The sequence below is a fragment of the Aspergillus candidus genome (genome assembly GCF_002847045.1).
Source record: "Aspergillus candidus strain CBS 102.13 unplaced genomic scaffold BDW47scaffold_7, whole genome shotgun sequence".
Lineage (NCBI taxonomy): Eukaryota > Fungi > Ascomycota > Eurotiomycetes > Eurotiales > Aspergillaceae > Aspergillus > Aspergillus candidus.
Window position 1 is genome coordinate 159243 of NW_020194012.1, and position 19752 is coordinate 178994.

General features: G+C 53.2%; 7 protein-coding genes across 7 annotated transcripts; 5 read left to right on the forward strand and 2 right to left on the reverse strand.

Annotated features, from left to right (window-relative positions):
- Positions 1 to 194: 194 nt before the first annotated feature.
- On the reverse strand, positions 195 to 3835 carry BDW47DRAFT_81370 (uncharacterized protein). Its single transcript, XM_024819918.1, has 4 exons — positions 2184 to 3835; positions 998 to 2130; positions 561 to 917; positions 195 to 412 (listed from the first exon to the last, which is right to left on the reverse strand). Exons 1-4 carry the CDS (start codon positions 3720 to 3722, stop codon positions 280 to 282), a joined length of 3162 nt encoding a protein of 1053 aa, XP_024674712.1. The 5' UTR covers positions 3723 to 3835; the 3' UTR covers positions 195 to 279.
- A 423-nt stretch (positions 3836 to 4258) lies between these two features.
- On the forward strand, positions 4259 to 5334 carry BDW47DRAFT_100672 (RlpA-like double-psi beta-barrel domain-containing protein). The gene is made up of 3 exons (XM_024811495.1): positions 4259 to 4741; positions 4804 to 5045; positions 5097 to 5334. The coding sequence occupies exons 1-3, from the start codon at positions 4527 to 4529 to the stop codon at positions 5207 to 5209; spliced, it is 570 nt and encodes a 189-aa protein (XP_024674713.1). The 5' UTR covers positions 4259 to 4526; the 3' UTR covers positions 5210 to 5334.
- A 537-nt stretch (positions 5335 to 5871) lies between these two features.
- Positions 5872 to 8415, forward strand: BDW47DRAFT_134542 (alpha-1,2-mannosidase family protein; the record flags this gene model as incomplete). Its single annotated transcript, XM_024818118.1, has 5 exons — positions 5872 to 5966; positions 6021 to 6571; positions 6644 to 7077; positions 7135 to 7904; positions 7959 to 8415. The coding sequence occupies 5 exons, from the start codon at positions 5872 to 5874 to the stop codon at positions 8413 to 8415; spliced, it is 2307 nt and encodes a 768-aa protein (XP_024674714.1).
- A 1768-nt stretch (positions 8416 to 10183) lies between these two features.
- Positions 10184 to 14566, reverse strand: BDW47DRAFT_100675 (CLH domain-containing protein). Its single transcript, XM_024811496.1, has 5 exons — positions 14186 to 14566; positions 14108 to 14134; positions 13093 to 14057; positions 10735 to 13040; positions 10184 to 10646 (listed from the first exon to the last, which is right to left on the reverse strand). The coding sequence occupies exons 1-5, from the start codon at positions 14513 to 14515 to the stop codon at positions 10360 to 10362; spliced, it is 3915 nt and encodes a 1304-aa protein (XP_024674715.1). The 5' UTR covers positions 14516 to 14566; the 3' UTR covers positions 10184 to 10359.
- A 156-nt stretch (positions 14567 to 14722) lies between these two features.
- On the forward strand, positions 14723 to 16252 carry BDW47DRAFT_100676 (RMD1 family protein). Its single transcript, XM_024811497.1, has 2 exons — positions 14723 to 15147; positions 15201 to 16252. The coding sequence occupies exons 1-2, from the start codon at positions 14812 to 14814 to the stop codon at positions 16173 to 16175; spliced, it is 1311 nt and encodes a 436-aa protein (XP_024674716.1). The 5' UTR covers positions 14723 to 14811; the 3' UTR covers positions 16176 to 16252.
- A 255-nt stretch (positions 16253 to 16507) lies between these two features.
- BDW47DRAFT_100677 (arginase family protein) lies at positions 16508 to 17538 on the forward strand. The gene has a single exon (XM_024811498.1). It carries the CDS (start codon positions 16582 to 16584, stop codon positions 17464 to 17466), a length of 885 nt encoding a protein of 294 aa, XP_024674717.1. The 5' UTR covers positions 16508 to 16581; the 3' UTR covers positions 17467 to 17538.
- Positions 17539 to 17664: 126 nt separating this feature from the next.
- BDW47DRAFT_100679 (T2 family ribonuclease) lies at positions 17665 to 19699 on the forward strand. Its single transcript, XM_024811499.1, has 5 exons — positions 17665 to 18154; positions 18255 to 18549; positions 18621 to 18813; positions 18883 to 19122; positions 19229 to 19699. Exons 1-5 carry the CDS (start codon positions 17826 to 17828, stop codon positions 19465 to 19467), a joined length of 1296 nt encoding a protein of 431 aa, XP_024674718.1. The 5' UTR covers positions 17665 to 17825; the 3' UTR covers positions 19468 to 19699.
- The last annotated feature ends 53 nt before the right edge of the window (positions 19700 to 19752 follow it).

Here is a 19752-nt window from a genome sequence, read left to right on the forward strand (position 1 = left end):
GGATACCTTTTCGTAAGAAACCAGGTAGACCATATGGTCAGATAAGCCCCGACGCAATGTAAATCAGGGTCTGCTGTGTAGTACGTCTCATTTGTCCGTCTAATCGACATTCCTCCAGTTGCAAATGGCCGATCATATGGAAAAGCTCCCGAGAGGCAGCGGGCCAGGCCGGCAAATTAACACCCCTTTGTGACAACATAATTGATATTGATTATCCGGCCGTGGGTTTCGTAGCACGTCTGACGAAAGGTACAAAAATAAGATTATATTATGATGCCTCTATTCCATCTTATCGCGGTCCGTCGCCCGCGATGACCGTGGCACATCTACGGAAGACTTGGTGCTCTGGCTCTGCGCCGTGCTAACCGCGTGGAACGAAAAGTCTAGCTCGCCCACAAGGGATTTAACGTCCCTATTTAGTCAGTACCATTCTCATGAAAATCATTCGTTCCGCCGAAAAGAAAAAGAAAAGTAAAGAAAAGAAAGGATAAGACAAGAAAGGAAGGGGAAGGAAAAGAAAGGAAAAGAAAGGAAAAATAGAGGAAAAAAAGAAAACCTACTTCATCAACCGCTCTACATCCCCCGCAATACACCGCGTCGAAATCTGCAAGACAGAAAATGTTGCAAATCCTGGTTCGGCGATATGCCGCACACTCAGGATGTCCTTATCGAGCGCTTCCAGCCGCGTCGAGAGGCTGTAGGGACGCGGCGTCTTCAGGTACGGTGGCAGCGGCTGCCGGTTGGTAATACTGGCAGACAACAAGCACAGCAAGGAAGTGATCTCGTGCGTGGTGATGCGTGCGTTGATGATTACCCGCCGAAGATCATTGAGCCACACCGAGTCGGATTCATCATCGTCACCCATCGCGAGGAGGGTGTCGGACGCATAGCCTAAAAGACTCAGGTATCTGACGATACTAGAGATCAGTTAGTTGGGAAACCGAAAGAAAAAAAAAAAAAAAAAAAAGGGGATGACCATGGTACGGTGCAGACTTACTTCTCCACACATGAGATGATGGAATCGTATTTCTTCGTTGGAAACCGACCGCCCACCGGAACCTCCCACCGCTGGAACTCCGAATACGTGCGGAGCCCATTTAACATCAGCGTCAGCTTGGAGAACACCTTGTTGCGGGCCTTGAACAGTCGTCGCCCCGCCGAGGTTTTCAGCGTCCAGTCGCCTTCCCCGCCGCGCATCCGTACCTTCACCGTCTCGTGGATGACCGAGTAGTAGTTGGCGAGCATGTACAGCGACGCGCCCAGGCTTTGCCGCATCATCGAACGCTCCGACATGGGATACGGGAAGAAGGTCCAGAAGAAGGCCACGGCGATTCCGCCCGTCACAGTGGCGAGCCGGTACGGGGCGAGCAGATAAGTCGGGTAGTACGTTTGACCGCTAGATTTGGCGACTTCCTGGCCGACCTTGTTCACCTGCAGCTCATACCCGACCACCATCGCGGTGGAGATCAGCGTAATCATGGCCGCAATGCGGAAGCGGAACATCTTGATAGGAACGTAGAAGACGCAGGTGAGAAAGACAAAGAGGAAAACGTGGACCCCCGCGCTCTTCTGTCCCGGGATGTACCACGCCAGCAGGCTCAGAATCATCGCCAGGACGGTTCCCAGAATCCGCAACACAAATCCAAAGATGCTCTGCCCAGCCGTGGGCGACATGCTAAGATTGACCATGATCATGGCCCACACAAAGCGTTGTCGGACGAAGAAGTCCTGCGTGTTGCTGATGAACGCGACCACGGCAATGGTCATAGTCGCACAGGCCACACGAAACCCGTACGACGATTCGTCAGAGCGCAGCAGCGCAGGAATCACGCGGATTCCGTCACCTATCCTCTGAAACGTGGTCTCGGGCGGGAGGTGCTCGGGGTCCTTGTGGTACCGATACGCCTCGCCCAGCTGCAGGACATGGTTCTGTGAGTTGAGGTCGCCACCCATATTGCCGTCTTCGTGGGCATCTTCGGTCGTAAACATGCTGTGCGCCCATTTAAGCAGCCGTTTCGAGCCTGGGATGATGATATGTTTCTTGGAGAGCTTTCCACTCTCCACGCGCTCATCGGCGAAGCGGACGAATTCCAGGACCACCTGACCCGTTGATTGGAGTAGTTGTTCCATCTATCCAGTCAATTTACCAAGACAAAGTCATGAGGGGGGAGCAAGGTACGTACATAGAGAAACAGGTAGAGCTGGCGCCGACTGCGGTCTCGGCTCACGCTGGGGTCGCCGGGCGACACGTTCCGTGGGATCTCGCCGATGTCTCCGTGAGCCGACGACGGACGCTCGAAAAAGTCGGGCGGCAACTTGATCCCCTTTTCCTTACTCCAGGTTCGCAGCGCCAACCGCTTGGCCACCTTGAACTCGCGCAATCGTCGTTCGAGGTAGGGCGCAAAGCCCCGATCCCCCGGCTTTGGCACCGAGGACGCCTCCACATCGTCGCCGTTGGTCGCCCCGTTCTTGGCCGCTGTGGTCTTCTTGGGCGGCTTGCCTAACTCCAAGCTATACAAAACATGTTCCAGGCCCTCATCGATCGACTGGATCATCGAGCGGAACGGGTCATGGACCGCGCGCATGATGTCATTCCACTCGCGCACGACACGTTCGCGCACCTCATCGGGGACATCGGCACCCGCGCGGTCCAAGGGGGGATTCCATTTGTTGTGGTCGGACAGGCGCTCGAAGATCTCCACGACGAAACTCAGGCCGACGACGGGGATCATCACAAAGCGCAGATGGCGGAAAATGGTCTGTAAGTCGTCCGCCCCCAATTTTCCATAGGCAAACTCCCGCTTGGCAAAGGTCAAATCCTGGTGCAGCTTGGCATGGAGCTCGGTGAGCTTGGTCACGGCGGTATGGATGGCCTGCGCCTCGGGACTGTAGACCTTGCCCTTCTTGCTGACCTTCTCGATGGTGGAATCATGGGTGTCGGCACGTCCAAACATATCGTCATGCTCCATGGTGATGAAGTAGTTGCGATGGGCGCGCAGGGTGCCCCTGAGACCATCGATGTAGCCGGCCATCTGCTTGAAGACGATGCCGCGCGAATTCACGGGCATGATGAACAGGCACGTGCCAGTGGAGACGGCCAGACCTGTCAAGGCGACCTCCAACAGCCTCCGGACCATGGCGACCGCGGCCGGCACGGTCGCCATGCGGGGGGCGTAGGTGAAGGAGACGTTGGCGATGATGGAGTAGATGATGACGGGAAACTGAAACTGCATGAATCTAGCGCGGACGGAGTGCACCAGGTAGATCTGAAAGAAGAGCCAGATGCCGCTGACGACCGACGCCGACGAGTTGTAGGGGGCTGTCTTGGTGCCAGGCGACACGCGGGCATCCTCGGGCGACTGAGTGTGCTGGCGGGCCTTGACGCACGTGTACATCATCAACAAGGCGAAGGCGGCGGCGAGACAGACGGCCAAGACGTCGAGCACCATCATCTGTATGAATTTGGCCCGAGGCATGATGGCGAAGCCCAGGATGGAGATGACGGCCATGAGATAGCCGACCGTGCCGAACTCAGCGGCGGCGGAATCGGCTTCATATATGGCCAGACAGATGGTGGGGGGGAGGGCGCCTTTGATCATGAGCATGACCGTGTGGCTATCCAGCTCCAATCTGGCCCAGGCATCTTTGATTTTACGCCCGAAACCGACTCTTGTCGGCTCCTGGGGCTCATCCGATTGACTGGTGGTGGATGAGGATGTCATGGTTGACGTTCTGAGTTCCCCGCAACGAGAGAGGAAGCTCCCACGCGATCGGTCGAGGCAATCATCGAATGTCAATCTTCCTCGGACGAAGGATGTATCTAATTGGTAATTGAGGTTGACAGGCGATGAGAGGGGGATAATAGGGATAGGAAAGAAAAACCTGATGAGGGGAAAAGACGACGTTCACGTACTGACGGGAGGTTGAGAGATGGACGGAAGATGAGCAAATGCCAAGCCATTATTCACACAACGTTATGATCATGAGTCATATCAATTACCTATCCATATTACAATGGATTGATAGATATAATACTTTATGTATCTTGATATAGTTATAGAAATATCATCAATCAATCATCTTGTCAGTTGGCATGGGTATTACTTTGGATAGTCGACGGATAAGCAGGATACACTATGACGCATGCCTGTTTTTATCCAGACCAGATCCGGGTCGACATCGCCAACTGGCAAGACCCACCAGGTCTGGGGATGCACGTGGATCCACCATCAACCATTCTTTAACCACTGATATAATCTGATATCATGCTCAACTTAAATAGGGAACCGTACCTTAAAAATGACAGGGAAGGGTGACAGTGGTACCTGCATACAAGGCAGAGAGGTTGTCTGTTTGAGACTAACCGCTGCAACTAATCCGAATGGTCCATAGGGTTGTCAATCCAACCAATTACTTCTTCTCAATCACCTCCTTTTTCTCTTTCGATTTCTTTCATCGCTCTACCATCCGATCATGATGATCCTTGGCTCGGGGTTCTCTTGCTTTTGTTGTCTACGTTCTTCATCATGACGGATAACGGTTTCCCTTCCTCGGTCGTCCCTCCGCGCAAACCTCTTCCAGTCTCCAAAGAGTTGAAAGAAGCCAATGCACCACCCCCGGCACCCTGGTGGGATGTCCGCCAATTCTCCCGTCGGAAACGCATTATTTTGGCCGCCGCCATTGCAGCGATCGTCTTAATCGCTCTGATTATTGGATTGGCAGTAGGCCTGACCCGAAAGAAGTACTGATTTCCCCTCTACCCTCTGATCCCAGGCGTAAAAAGGAAGTGACTAAAGGGAGTAGGAATTCCAACCTTCCGCTCCCAACCACCAATGGCCCCTACACAGGCGATTTGACCTACTACGACCCGGCTTTGGGCTCCTGTGGCATTGAAAGCGCCGCCACCGACTCTATCTGTGCTGTCTCGCATGTGATCTTCGATGCTGCCTCCACGGGATCCAATCCTAATGCCAATCCGCTGTGCGGCAAAAAGCTGCGTGTGCGGAGGGGAGAGAGCAGTGTTGATGTGACCGTGGTTGATCGCTGTATGTTCCCCCCCCCCCCTATTCCCCGAGTGACGTGACTAATGGAGATAGGCGTCGGGTGTGCCGCTACTGACCTCGATGTCTCGCCTGGTGTGTTTACCAACCTGGCAGATATGGATCTGGGGAGAGTGCTGGTTCAATGGGCGTGGTTGGACCATGCTTGATGGTGACGGCGTGTATGTGTGATGTTTTTGTTAGCAATCTCAGTTTTGTATGCAATCAGAGAATTAATGAGCCTCTGATCGATGCTTTCTATACATAAAGTCAAGGCTTTGAAATCCCACGTGGATACCTTCTCTCTCGTCTCGAGTATTCAGCACGGATCCTTCTATAGTATTCCTCCTATAACCATGACCACTTTGATCTGCTTCATGTGGCTCTTGCGCTACTGGAGACACGCTCTATAAGCACTAATGTCCTTGAATGCGACCTGGTCGAGCTATGGAATCGTCTCGCGAGTAATATCGACAGACTGTAGGCTCGAGCCCGCGGATAGAAGGGACCAACCACTTGGCTGGTCCTTTATGAGATGATCGAACAACCCTAAACCAATCCGACAGAGCCTTGCGACCCGGAAATGGAATCGCGTGGCAGTGCACTGGACCATCTGTTTATCCCAGACTTGGCCCTTCAAACTACCCAAGCACACTAATCAGATTCGGAGATTCCTCCCTGATGGATGGATCCGATGTAGTGCTTCGCCCCCAATCCTCATCGGGCATAGATCGGCCCCTTCATTCGCTTCATGTATATTTAGCATCATCAAGTTCCCCAGGCTCATCATCCTAACACAACGACCCAGCTTGATGTCCAGGAGCCCTTCACAATGAGGACATCCAAACACCTTCTGCTCCTCATACCACTCATACAACCCTCCCTTCAAGCCGACCCTAAAGATCTCACCTCCCACGTAAACCTCTTGTACCTCCCCCTTTACCCCCTTCAAACAATTCAACCAAATTAATTGAATACCAGCCAAGGCACCGAAGATGGCGGCAATAACTTCCCCGGCGCCGCCCGCCCCTTCGGCATGGTCAAGCTCGGCCCCGACCTGCAAGACGGCGACACAGACGCCTACTCAGGATACCTCGCCAAAGGCGAATTCTCCGGATTCAGCATGATGCACGAGCAGGGGACCGGCGGGGCCCCCAAGTACGGGACGGTCGCCCAGCTGCCCCTCGCGGGCGATGATGAGCTGGACGATCCTCTGGCCAACGTCACCGTTGGGCGCAAGGGCACCGACGAGGCCTCGGTGGGTTACTACAGCGCGCGCACGGACGACGACGTGCTCGTCGAGTTGAGCGCCGCTGCTAGGGCTGGCATCTACCGGTATACCTTTCCGGAGGGGTCCGCGCAGAAGAAGGTGCTGGTGGATGTGTCACATGTGCTGCCGTCGCATCGCGGACAGGGTCTGGGGCAGGCTTATCGAGGGGGTAATGTGAGTGTGTTTGAGGATGGGCGCTATGAGGGGAGTGGGGTGTATGATAATGGGTGGAATCGGTCGCCTGAGTGGACGATTCATTTCTGTATAGTTCTTTCTTTTCTTTTTTTTTTTAACTCGCTTTTCAAGCCTTGGGTATGTTGGCTAACACGTCTAGGTGGCTATTTTGATCCCAAGCCCAGCAGCAGCAAAGCTTACGTTGGAAAGGACGGAGAGGATAGTACCGAGCAGGACGACGGAGTCGCGTCGTCGTCGTCAGGCGATACCCGTGTCGGGGCTGTCTTTTCCTTCAAGGAGAAGGTCGTGACTTCTCGCGTGGGCATCTCCTGGATCTCTACGAAGCAGGCGTGCGAAAACGTGAAGAAGGAGATCCCTGAGGGTACATCCCTCGAGACAGTCGTACAGGACGCAGAGTCGGAATGGACATCCAAGGTGTTATCCAAGGTGTCCACGACCAACACCAACAAGACAACCCTCTCGCTCCTCTACTCCGCTCTTTACTTCATGCACATCATTCCCACCAACCAAACCGGCGAGAATCCTGGCTGGGCATCCTCTGAGCCTTACTACCAAGATATCTTCACTTTCTGGGTATAGCCCCTCCCTGTCAAATCCCGTCATCCTACACAACAAATCTAACATCAACAGGACCTCTTCCGCTGCTCCACCCCCCTCTTTCACATCCTCCAACCCAAAACCTACACCGAATTCCTCCGCTCCCTAATCGACATCGCGAAAAACGACGGCTACCTGCCCGACGCGCGATCCTCGAACTACAACGGGCGCACACAAGGCGGCTCCAGCGCAGACAACATCCTCGCGGACGCTTACGTCAAAGGCGTCCGCGACCCATCCCTCGACTGGACAGCCGCCTACAGCGCCATGCACAAAGACGCCGAAGTCGCACCGCCCAACACCAATCCACCCGACGCCATGGCGCCAGACTCCTCCACCAAAGAAGGCCGCAGCGCCCTCCCCGACTGGCTGCGTCTCGGCTACATCACGCCAAAGTACTCCCGCGCTGTATCCCGCGCCGTCGAGTACGCGGGCAACGACTTCGCGCTGTACCAGGTTGCCGATGGGTTGGAGAAGACGGCTGACGCGAAGAAGTACCTGGGGCGCTCGCGAAACTGGCGCAATCACTGGAATAAGAAGGCTGAATCGAAGGGGTTCGAGGGCTTTGTGGGGCCTCGGGATCAGAACGGCACGTTTCTTGATCCTGGAGATTTGACGGCGTCTGGGTATTGGGGCGATGCATTCTATGAGGCGAGCCCGTGGGCTTACTCGTTTGGGGCGGTGCATGATATGGCGCACACGGTGGAGCTTATGGGTGGAGAGGAGACAACGAGAAAGCGGTTGGACGCGATGTTTGAGGAAGATGATGAGGGGAAGAGCATTTTTGATGCGACGAATGAGCCGTATGTTCCCTCTTCTTCTACATCTCCGTTGACCTCTCTAACCAGTGATGATAGCATGTTCAATACCCCCTATCTCTACCACTTCATCAACAGCCCGCACATCTCAACCAAGCAGTCCCGAGCCGTCGCCAAGCAATCCTACAAAGACACCGTCGACGGCCTCCCCGGTAACAGCGACGCGGGCGCCATGCAGACCTGGCTGCTCTGGAACATGATTGGGCTGTACCCGCTTACCGGACAGACTACGTTCCTTATCCACGCGCCGTGGTTCGAGGCCCTGACGATTGAACTGGGCGAGGGACGGAAGCTGGAAGTGACGGCTAGTGGTGGAGACGGTAATGGAGACGGGGCGATTCAGGTGCAACGGCTGAAGGTTAATGGGAAGGAGTGGAGAAAGAGCTGGCTGGCTTGGAAGGATGTGTTTGCTGAAGGGGGGACTTTGGAGTTTGAGTTGGGGGAGAAGGAGAGTGAGTGGTTTAATGGGGAAGGACCGCCGAGTCCGGCGAGTTAGTGAGTTGATACTATATGGTATGGTTTGATTTGATGTGTATATTTGTATTTATACCAATGTGGAAGGTAGGATATAAGGTATATTGACTCTCCTTTTGGGTTCATGCAGCTATTGATCAGGTATTATACTTGCTGTATATTGGTTGGTGAGCTTGTGCTAGAGGGATATACTACACCTCACCTTTGCCTGTTCCTATAACCCTCTATCCTTCACCACAGCCCGGTCGGCACACGGAGTCCGGTGTTTATATGCAAAGACCCCGAGAGGATATGTTATCATAGTGCTACATACTTCAAGGACCAAAAAAACCCCGTCTGAAGTCATGCCTGTCGCACTTGTGCGCCTCCTTCGTCAGGCAAACAAGAAGAGTGACTTGGAAGTCACGTTCACTCTTCACTCTCTCTTTCCATTTTCTCTCTCTTGCCTTTTCTGCTTTCTTCTATTCTCCTTCCTCTTCCTTCCCTCTCTCCAAGCCTCATCACGTCCTCAACGCAATCACCTCTATCCATTTCGTAGCTTTGGCATCTGCTGTCTTCCTTACCACACTTGCTCATCATGGCATCTATCGCTCCTATGAAGTATTTCCTTTTGCTAGCTGTTTTGCTCCTCTCGGTCATTGCCTGTGCTCAGGGTGAGGATACTACTACTGTCATGACAACCGTCAATCAGTCCCCCTCCACTAACCAGTCCCTTTCACAGATTCCATAGACCTGGACGACTTTGATGTGGCAGGTGAGTGGTCAGAGTTTGGATCTCCCGGTAGGCCTGGACTCTTGAATTTGTGAGACGTTCATGTTTTCTGACCGGGCTCGCCCTCTCCCCAGCCTCCAACACTAAGATCGATGAAATTGACGGATATCTCTCCAAGCTGGACCACATCCTCCCCCGCGCTGGTGAGCCATGCACAAGACTCTATCTCGGACAAATGAGCTGATATTGACTTGTCAATCCAGAAACGGTGACTGTCGTCAGCACCGATACTATTTGCTCGTCTGAGCTGGTGCCCACCGCGTTCTCTGGCAGCTCGGTCACCCACCAGACCTCTGCGGTGATGTCCGGTACTACTTGGACTTCTGTGACCCCTGAAATTCCAGAGACTTCTGTCGCACCTGGTACTACCAGCACTCCGGTTGGACAGGGTAATACCGTGATCTCGGGGAATCAGGGTACCACTTTGACGTCCGCTGTGGCCCCGACTGCTTTCACCTCGCCATCCGCCTCAACTGTGAGCCCTCCAGTATCCTCAGGGGCACACAGCGTAACCCACGGTTCAGAGTCCTCTTCCATGGAGTCCTCTACCAAGCACTCAACGACCAATGGTCCCACTACAACTGCCCCGAGATCCAGTCACACCTCCGCGCCTGCACCGGCTCCCAACGCCGCGACGGCCCAAGGACGTGTCGATATGACTTTCCTGGCAATCTCAGCACTGTTCATCGGACTCCAGTTTGTCTACTCATTTTAGCATTTTCTATGAAGTCTCGTCCGCTTCTATGCTGAACTCCATATCTGGAAGCTGGCATTACAAGAATTGCTTGACGGCCTCTAGTATGCATAGTTCGTGTACTGCATTTATTTCTGTGAGCTATTTGTCCAAGCTGCTTCGAGTCGCTGGACTGTCACCTTTTGTCCTGGCCTTGCGGCTGTGGTGAATGCGACTGGTCCGCACTCGACTTTATGAGTTGGTGGAAGTATTCAGGCTCCGAGAGCTTCGTAATCAAATTCATGATTTATACTCAAAGGCTCCAACATTCAGGCACTGTAAATTGTATTACGCAACCATGGGTATCTCCTAATGCATAAAAATCACATCGCGTAGGACGACAGCACGAAACAGGAAAACAGCGCCAGCCGTCACAGGCAGAATGAAGGCAAAAAGAAAAACAAGAAAAGAAAAGATAATCAGATGATTCAGACCAGCGCGCCCCAAAAATCAATAAAGAATCACAAATCAAAATCCCCCATCGCCTCAATCTCCCTAGCCTCCGCACAAATCCGACATCCATCCCCGATTCGATCCCGCAGGAGCCGCGCCGTCGTCACCTTAGGACCGACCGTCCGCGACGTCGACAGCGACGCTTCTTCCAGCGTTTGTGTTCGGACAGGCGGGAATAGACGGGGGGTCTGCGCTTCTGAGGAAGAACTCCCTGGTGATGAGGGAGGTTGTTCTCCGTGGACGTGGGAGAGGTGGAAGACGTGGCCGCAGGCGAATCCAACGAGGATTTCTTTTTCTGCGTGGGAATCAGTATTGGACTTTACATATGACATGTACATATAGGTGGTACTAGAAGGAAAGAACAAAAAGGGAGGGGATCTTACCGTTGGTGTGGAAGGGTAGATGGCAGCCTGCACATTTCCCTACTTGTGAGGCGGTAGTGGTGGCAGTGCCCGGTGGGACGGAGGTCTTTTCCGTGTCGGCCATGCTTCTGACTTCGTCCTGGGTGTGGTCGTGCTCGGTGAGCGGGGTCTTGGGCGGCTTTTCGTCCTCGAAGACATTGAATTTGATGCCGCGGCGTTGGCCGCTCCGGAGGGTGTCCATGCCGACGGCGACTTCGCTCTGGAGGACCTTTGCTGCGCCTTGGCTGATGCTGGCTTGGAGGTCGTGTTCGCGGATCATGCGGGTGAGGCCCTCGCGGAGGCCTTCGATTTCCAGCCCGTTGGGGATGCGGCGGACGAGCTTGATGGGGTCGATGGCTGTGCCGGCTTCGACGAGGAGGCCGTGGATGAAGCGGGGTTTGTCCATGGAGTAGTCGAGGAGGTCTTCCCAGAGGTCGGGCTCGTCTTGGGACTTGGCGAAGGAGATCGCTTGGGAGACGTCTTTGAGGTCTGAGAGGATGAGGTTCAGGGCCCGTTTTGTCTGACCCGTCTTGGAGAGGAGGTAGATGAGCTCAGGGGTGAAGTGCCGGGTTTCGCAGATGGAGACGGCCGTGTCGAAGGAGTAGGACGTGCTTGTTTGGAGGAACTCCATTAGTAGTGGGCGGTTGTAGTCTGCGAATAGCTCGACGGCCGTGTTTGCGAACCGGTCGACTAAGGTTTTGCCCTCGTCGGCGGCGAGCTTGCTTGCTGCGTCAAGGACGTGGGCAAAATGGCCCCGACGGGGTTTGGCCGCTCCGTGTGGAAGGGATTCGCCGCGCCAGAGGGCCCGGATATAGAAGTAGAGGAATAGCAGTCTGTTCGCCTCTTTCAACTGCGTGACTACTAACTCTGGGCGCACGATGCCCGTATATGCTTCGCTCACCAGGAGGCGGATGGGTTCTGTTGTGATCTCTTCAAGTTCCGCTATTGGCGCGGTCTTCATCTGCTTTTTGGATACGCGGATCATGATGAACGCTGGGATGTCGTCGGTGAGTGTATCTAGTAACCGGTGGTGCTTTATCAGCTCCATGGCCCTGTCCGCGTCCTGAAGTCGAATGTAGCAACGCAGAGCATCGCCGTAGTGGCCGCCTGCCAGATATAGTCTCGCGAGACCTTGCATAAGAGTGCGCCAATCGTCCGTTTCCGGTGTTACAGTTCCTGAATTGAGTTGCTCCTCAACAGCAGATGCCACGCTGTTGGCATCGAATAAGTCAAATGGCCACAAGTCCAATAGTTCACAGAACCGGCCTCGATCTCTTGAGACATAGTGAACCAAAGCGGTTTCGTAGACATTTGCAGGCAAGGGTGGGTGCAAGTCAGTAGGGATGACTAGAGAGATATCGTCTATCTTATCGTGTTTGAAAAACACCTGAACCCAATGTTCCCATCGAGATGTGTTTTGGAGGACCTTAACGCAAATCTTAGCGGCCTCGGCCCACTGATCTTCCTCGATCAGCTGGTCTATCCACAACTCGCCAACCCGGCGTTTCTCTTGATCGGCTGCAGAGGATATCGCGCGACCGGTTGTTGTGACAGAAGATTGGTCATCATCGAAAAACTCCCCAAGGCTGCTCTGAGACCTCGCAGGTGTGCCAGGAACGACGTCGCCTGTTTCAACGCCACTCGCGGCCTCGGGATGCTCGTCAAGGAGATTCCATGCTTCCTCGTATCTCTCATGCGCATCTAGCCACGCCAGTCGATCTGAGAGATCCCTTTTGAGCGCCGCTACACAGTCGTATGGGCTCTGAATGAGTATCTTCGGTCCAATGCTCCCAACGACATCCTGCACCTCTTTAGACAGCGATTCGTCAGTGGAAGGCCGCCGGGAGGAGAGGACACTAGGCGCCCTGATGGAGCCTTTATCACCACTGCTCGTGGAGCTGCGTATACTAGCACCCGAACTAAAAAATCGCGCGGGGTATAGAGTCGCGTCCCAGAGGCCAGTCCCTAACGCTTCTAGCGCGCCGCGCTGAGATACAGGGAGGTCTGCCTTCCACGGAGGAAGTACGCACATGTGGTAGTCAGACGAAGTGAGACTCTCGAAGCGGCTGATAGATAGAGTATCTGCGCTAAGCTCTTCTTTGGTCTCAATGTCGATTATGCGGAGTTCAGGCTCCTGTCCCCTTGGGCGGCGCCGTGTTCCTGGGCGAAGCACGCCATGTTTTGACCGCTCTTCTGACGCATCCACTTCAACTTCGATGTACGACAGAACAACCAGTCGGGTGGGCGTGTATAAAGAGATCCCCGATATAATACAATCGGTGCGTAGTCTAGACCATAGTCAGCGACTGGTTGGCAAGCAATTTGACATAGACAACTCACATTGTAGAAACCTCAACAGAACCGATCCTTTGGTTCCTGTTGATTTTGCTCGGCCGATATGGGTAAACCTTGATTACCCAAACAGTACCCCCCCAACCAACAACTAATTTCTCTACCACTTCCTCTGTGGTGACCGTTTGCGCCGGAGTGTGTTGGACATTGTCAGAAGCTTCGTCGGAGCTACTTCCATCCCAAAGCGAGCTTTCGTCGATCCATTCAGCATGGGCCTTCCAAACGCTAGCCATCTCTTCCCATCCGGGGCGATTCGGACGGTCTATGTGGCTAATGCGCTTCCAAGCCAACTCTTGATCGGACGAGTCCAGATGTAGGTGCGACCGCATAATTTTGATCCCTTCTTCGTTGACCCAAACAACATATTTGCCTGACAATGACCACTTGATGGTGCTGATAGCGCCTTCTCCGCTGTGCAATACGGTGTCTTTCCCTGTGTTGGCTCCTAGCCCTATAGAACCCAGCCAACTCGAAGCTGCTGCTGCTGCCCCACCCATTGTGGTAGAATTTGTACTCGCGCCCACTCGACCTCCCGTGGTGAGTATTAAGTCTCCTGCTCGCCCTCCGGACAAAAATACCCTATCACTCTTGTACTCCGGCGACAGTGCGACGCCTTGGACAGGTCGGCCAAAATTGCGCAAAATGACATCCTTAGGGTCAACAAGCGACGAGACGCAGACATTGCCGTCAATTGAGGACGTCGCTATGTATATCGAATTTGATGGTGTCGCTGGTATAGCTGTGTGGTGACCTGAGCGTGACAGACCACGGAGACTCGAGGCAGCGGATCCAGGTCGTGCAGGATACCCTTGCTGCTCGGGTATGTTCTGTACAGTGTCCGCTTTGGAAGTCGGTAGAGGAGGGGGGAATGGAGAGACTGAGACAGACGTGATGCTCGCAGTGTGTGCATGGTAAACTCGAAGAGGCTTGAATAGAGACAGCGATAGTACGTGCTAGAGGGGTCAGCAACCAGCAACTTCCATCCGAGATCCAAAAAGCTTACAATGTTCCCATTATGCGTTCCAATAATCTAGATCAATCATCAGCTCCGACAATGTCTGGAAGTCAGATAACACCATACCATTTTATCTGCCGCCGCAATGAAGGAGCTCGTTGCATCCCCATTGCGGTACACCGCTCCCAAATGTTTCGTCAGATACGCGTATTTCAAAAGTGGCTCTTCATCATCCTCCTCCTCCTCATCATCATCTTCATCTTCTTCACTTGTCGTCTCGGCTCCATTATCGCTATGTTGTTCTTCGTTCTCCTCGCGCTGGTCGTGCGTAGGACGATCAGATCGGTCGCGCCGAGGGCTGATTTCACTTGAGGAGCTTCGCCCAACAGAGGGTTCCTGGACCGGACTGTCCTGTCGAGAACTTCCCAGGGCCTCTGCTGCGCCAGGCGCATCCATAGTCAGAGAGCCTATTCCGTGGAATGGAATCGATCTCGAAATCGCCGCGAGGGGGTGAAAGGGAAGATGTCATCGGCCTGGCAGCTCATGGACCAGCTGGGGTAACTTACCCGATCAAGTAATCCCGGTGACTAAGCGCTTTTTTGCGGCATCCGCGGATTGTCGGGCATTTCGGTCTGGGCTCCAAAATACCGCATATTCATCAGCAAAATACCTGCTGGTCGACTGGCATGGGAACAGCACATTCTTCTTGATTGTCTGTCATCTCCTCCTTCGATTGGCATTTGTATAGCAAAATGTTCGCAAGACCGTACATCTGCACGGCGTGTAAACGGCCTACGACCACCAAGCTCCTAAAGCAACCCCGAAACCAATATCTCCATGCTTCGTCGCCACTAAACCTTCCTCGACGCAAAGATTTTTTCTCATCCAACGCGAATCTCAGTCAGAAACAGCCCAAGAATGGCGATGTGTCTGACGAGAGTGCGGAATCTCAGAAACAACGAAGGAGAACGGGGAGATCTCCAGCTGCATCGACATCACTACGGAGAGTAGCAGTGGAGGCACAAAGGTCGAAAGACGGGATATTGTCCAAGGCCCAGCTCCGAGAGCGAGGCGTATTTCAAACTAAGGTTTCATTGCCTGAGCTTAGTTCCCCACACCACCTACTAACTCTTACTGCAAGTCAATAACAGCGTACGCCGTTGCCGAACAATTTAACATTCGCAAAGTCCGCGACATTCTACAACACAAAGGCTTCGAACCGGATCCACTCGGAACTGGTCTATATCCACAGGTGGTTCATGTCCAAGTGCCTTCGGACTCGATTCGCCGCGTGAGTAACCCCGCGACGACAGATCTGTGTTCCGATGAAGTTGGCGATATATTCGTGTTCCCGTCCGGCACAGTTGTTGCCTGGTCGCTCCCTGAAGGATTCACGTCATTCTTGGCGACGAGGACCCTTCTCCCGGCTGCCGAGGGGGCTCACGTAGATTACCTAGAAACCGAGGATCTTGAATATGTCGAGGACCCACAACGAGAAAACAGCTACATCAAGGGCGACACCATCTTCCTGGGGACAAAGCCGACCTTTGATGGATATGAACTGCAGCCCACCACTCTTCAGTCTGTAGATACGGTGTTGACGAAGGTGGCATTCTCGTCCGGCTTAGCGCGGAGTACCAAGTTGGCCGTGCTGGAATCTCTGCTCTCCGATTATTTCGAGTCGACCAGAGCGATCCCGACCCTCCTGTCACAAGGGACCCGTCTTCCTTTTACTAGAGACTTCATTCTCCGCAAGACGGGCCAACTGCTCAGCGTGCGTGCTCAGTTGAACCTTTATTCGGAGCTCACCGACTCCCTGCCGGATATCTTCTGGGATAGCCGGCACGAGCTTGGCTTGGAAGGATATTACGAGCAAGTGGGCAGGGCGTTGGATGTTGGGATTCGCATCAAACTTTTGAACGAGAAGATGGACTACGCCCAGGAGATCGCGAGTGTCCTTCGCGAGAGGCTGAGCGAGACGCATGGACTTCGGCTCGAATGGATCATCATCCTGCTCATTGCCGTTGAGGTTGGATTCGAGATCTTAAGGATGATCAAAGAGAGAACCCAGGAGAAGGAAGAACAGGCGAAACGTGACGAGGAGAAAGTTGTATAGCATCATTACCCATCGCCTTGGATAGGCTGGTTTGGGCTTCAGGATACCCCCATTTATTGTTCTCCACTCAGATCTAGAATTGAATATAAATTCACAAGGGAATCAAGTTGTCTCCGTTCTATGCCATCTCTAGGCAGTACATGCAATAATCTCTTGACGAGTTCGACCGATTGGTTTACGAATACAGTATGAGTCTCGAACGTATGCACGGTGATGCTGACAAATTGGAGGGGCTTCTAACTATAACATTCGGATATCTTTCCTTTCCGCCCACTCTCCAAGGTAGTTCAAGAGTAAACCCAATGGATATATGACATAAATTGTCCCAAATCTTTACCGGCAATATAAATCCAAGTCGCAGCACTATCAAATTACTCAAAATCTTAAAAACGCAACCAACACAGCCATGCCAACCAACACCATTACAATCATCTTTTCGCCGTACCATGTTGGTCTACGAGATCACCGAGTGGGCAACGGACCTCACCGCATCCGATCGTTAGGGATTGTTCAAGAACTCGAGCGTCTGGGGATCACGATCGAGATAAACGAGATCGACCATGTGGATGACTACGAGGGAGAAATCGGCCGCAGTTTCGAGATCCTGCGTCGGATCTCCAAGGCAGTCGCAGAAGCAGTGTCCAAGAATACCTTCCCATTGGTCCTCGCGGGAAACTGCATGTCCAGCGCTGCAGTTGCCTGTGGTCTGGGCCGCAGAGATCTGTCTTTCATTTACTTCGACGCACACGACGACCTCGACTCGCCAGATGTTAACGAGAACGGTTATTTTGACGCCATGGGCCTATCCATGCTCCGCGGCGAAAGCTGGAAGACCCTGATGCGGACGGTCCCTGGTTTCAAGCCGTTCAGTTACGACAAATTTCTCTATTGCGGCCTGCGTGACCAGTCCGATATTCAGCGACAGCGTGTGATCGATGCAGGGATGAAATCGATTTGGGGAGAGACCTCGAGAAAGGTGGATTTTGCCGGAGAGCTCGCGTCGGAGCTAGCGAAGACGTCATATGATCCCGCTCTGGTGCATCTTGACCTCGATGTCTTGGACGGGTCGTATGGGAAAGTCAACGATTATCCGTCTCCAGGGGGGATGTTGGAATCCGACTTGATCAGCTGCATGGATATTGTGGGAAAGACTGCTGCGCCCAAATCACTCACCGTTTGTTCCTTTGATCCCAATGCTGGGGATGGTGATAAGATAGCACGAATTGCCATTCGGGCTATCAGTACTTTTTTCCAGACCCTGATAGCATCTGGGGGGTTATCCAAGCATTAACTAAAAGAGACTCGTTGAGTTAATAGCTGTGTATTATATGGAAAATAATGCCAGAAATGGATTTCAGACGTGCCAACACATTACGTAGGGCCCCTGGGTGGATCAGCCGATAAGCGATAAGATAGCCGATAAGCTTATCAGCTGACGCCTCCATGTGACGCCTGGTCACCGGTCATGGGATGTGGCAACTCATCGTGCCTGGACTGTCGGTTGTTCCTGCTTCTCCCATCATTGCTTGTTCTCTTCGGTACAATACTCGCTCTTACCATTCAATTTCTCAAGTACCGTTTTTTCAAACCGCGGAGACACACTATACCTTTTTCCCGTTGTTCAATATCGGCTTGGACGTCAACAACGCCATGTTGATCCCAACTAGCCGCAGTGACACCACTGCGAGCTCTCTACTCCAGCAGATCCCTGGGCCACAGCGGATCTTGAAAGCGTTCACAGGATCTTTGGGTATCTCGTCCCTCTCTGATCCAGGATCAAGCTCGACACCCGGATCGGAGGTTGCTGTTCCGAATACTTATCAGGAATGCCCCAATGCAGAGCTGAGCTGCCAATCCAAATACCAAGGCCAAAACACCTGCTGTTTCAATTACCCCGGGGGTCAGTTTCTGCAGACACAATTTTGGGATGCCGATCCTGCGGTTGGGCCGGACGATTCCTGGACGATCCACGGACTTTGGTAAGCCCTTTCTATACCACATGGTTTACCCGTGTCAAGGAACGATGGGATGGGCTGGTGTCAGAGGATCGCTGACGTTTCGCTCTTTGGTCTTCTTTAGGCCGGACCACTGCAACGGTGGCTTTGATCAGTTTTGCGACTCCAAAAGAAGATACAGTAATATCTCATTGATATTGGTCGACGCCGGACGCGGCGACCTACTTGATGAGATGCGCGAGTTCTGGAAAGACTACAAAGGCGACGATCCGAACTTGTGGGAACACGAGTGGAACAAACATGGCACTTGTGTCAGTACACTAGAGACCCATTGCTATTCCGACTACTTCCCGCAGCAGGAGGTGGTTGATTACTTCGACAAGACCGTAGAACTCTTCCACGGCTTGCCTTCGTATAAGGTTTGTCTCGCTACTAGCCTCGTCGCGTGGTATCTGCTCGAAATTTTATTATTAACAGCAAGCCCTTCCAGACCCTTGCCGATGCCGGCATCACCCCCTCGCACACGAAAACATACACTCGGGACGAAATTGAAGACGCCCTGTCACAGGCGCATGGCGCCGAGGTCACCGTGCGTTGCCGGAACCACAACCTCAACGAACTCTGGTACTACTTCAACGTCGCGGGTTCCTTACAAACAGGCAAATTCGTCTCTTCCAACCCAGGTATGTCTCTATTCTACCATCTACCCAATCCCAACAAGCCCAGCCGTCCGCTAATCATCCTCCCCACAGACGGCCAAACATCCAACTGCCCCCGTACAGGCATCCGCTATCAGCCCAAAACACCCGCAAAGCATCCCGAGCCCACCAAACCAGGAAAGCCAACAGAGCCGGCCCCAACGGGGACCCCCTTCGCCGGAAAAGGGTACCTCGCCGTCTCAACCCTCGGCCAACGCCGCGGCTGTGTAATCAGCCCAGGATCATGGTACACATCAGGAACGTGCGCCACATTCCGAACCAGAAAATCATCCGGTTCGTCATACCATTCCCACTCCCTTCCTCATCACACCCGAATTCAGATTCAAGTGTGAACATCAATCTTCCCAACTAAGAACTGACTAACTCACCGACCATACAGAAGACGCATTCACCCTACACTCCAGCAAAGGCGACTGCGCCTTTGAAGAAGACACCTTCACCTGCGGAAGCCACATCTCCACGCCTAGCGAATTCAGCGCCGACGGTGAAAAGCTCGCCTATCGCGGGAACTCGACTTTTTTCGCCGACAAGGCGCCCAAGGGCCCAGTGCGGAGTGAGATCTTTGCATCTGAGGAGGACCATCCTCTCCAGCTGAGCGTCTCGTGGAGTCCTCGGTAGGGCAATCAGCAATTTGCAGGGCATTTTGCATGGGCGTGCCTATCGGGTAGTTGCATGCATATAGTATAGTTACCAAGGATGATAGAAAGAGCTTTGATAGAGTTGAACTCCTCAAGCGAGAGTCCATCCAATGCATTTCATAGTAGAAGTACAAGACTAGATAGAGATTGATCACAGTTCCACATTATACCTTAGCATACCATACAGACACCAACAGAAAGCTTTATCATCGTTTTATAAGTCAGTGGATTTCTATCGCTAGCTAGAGTACAGGCCGTCGGGGCA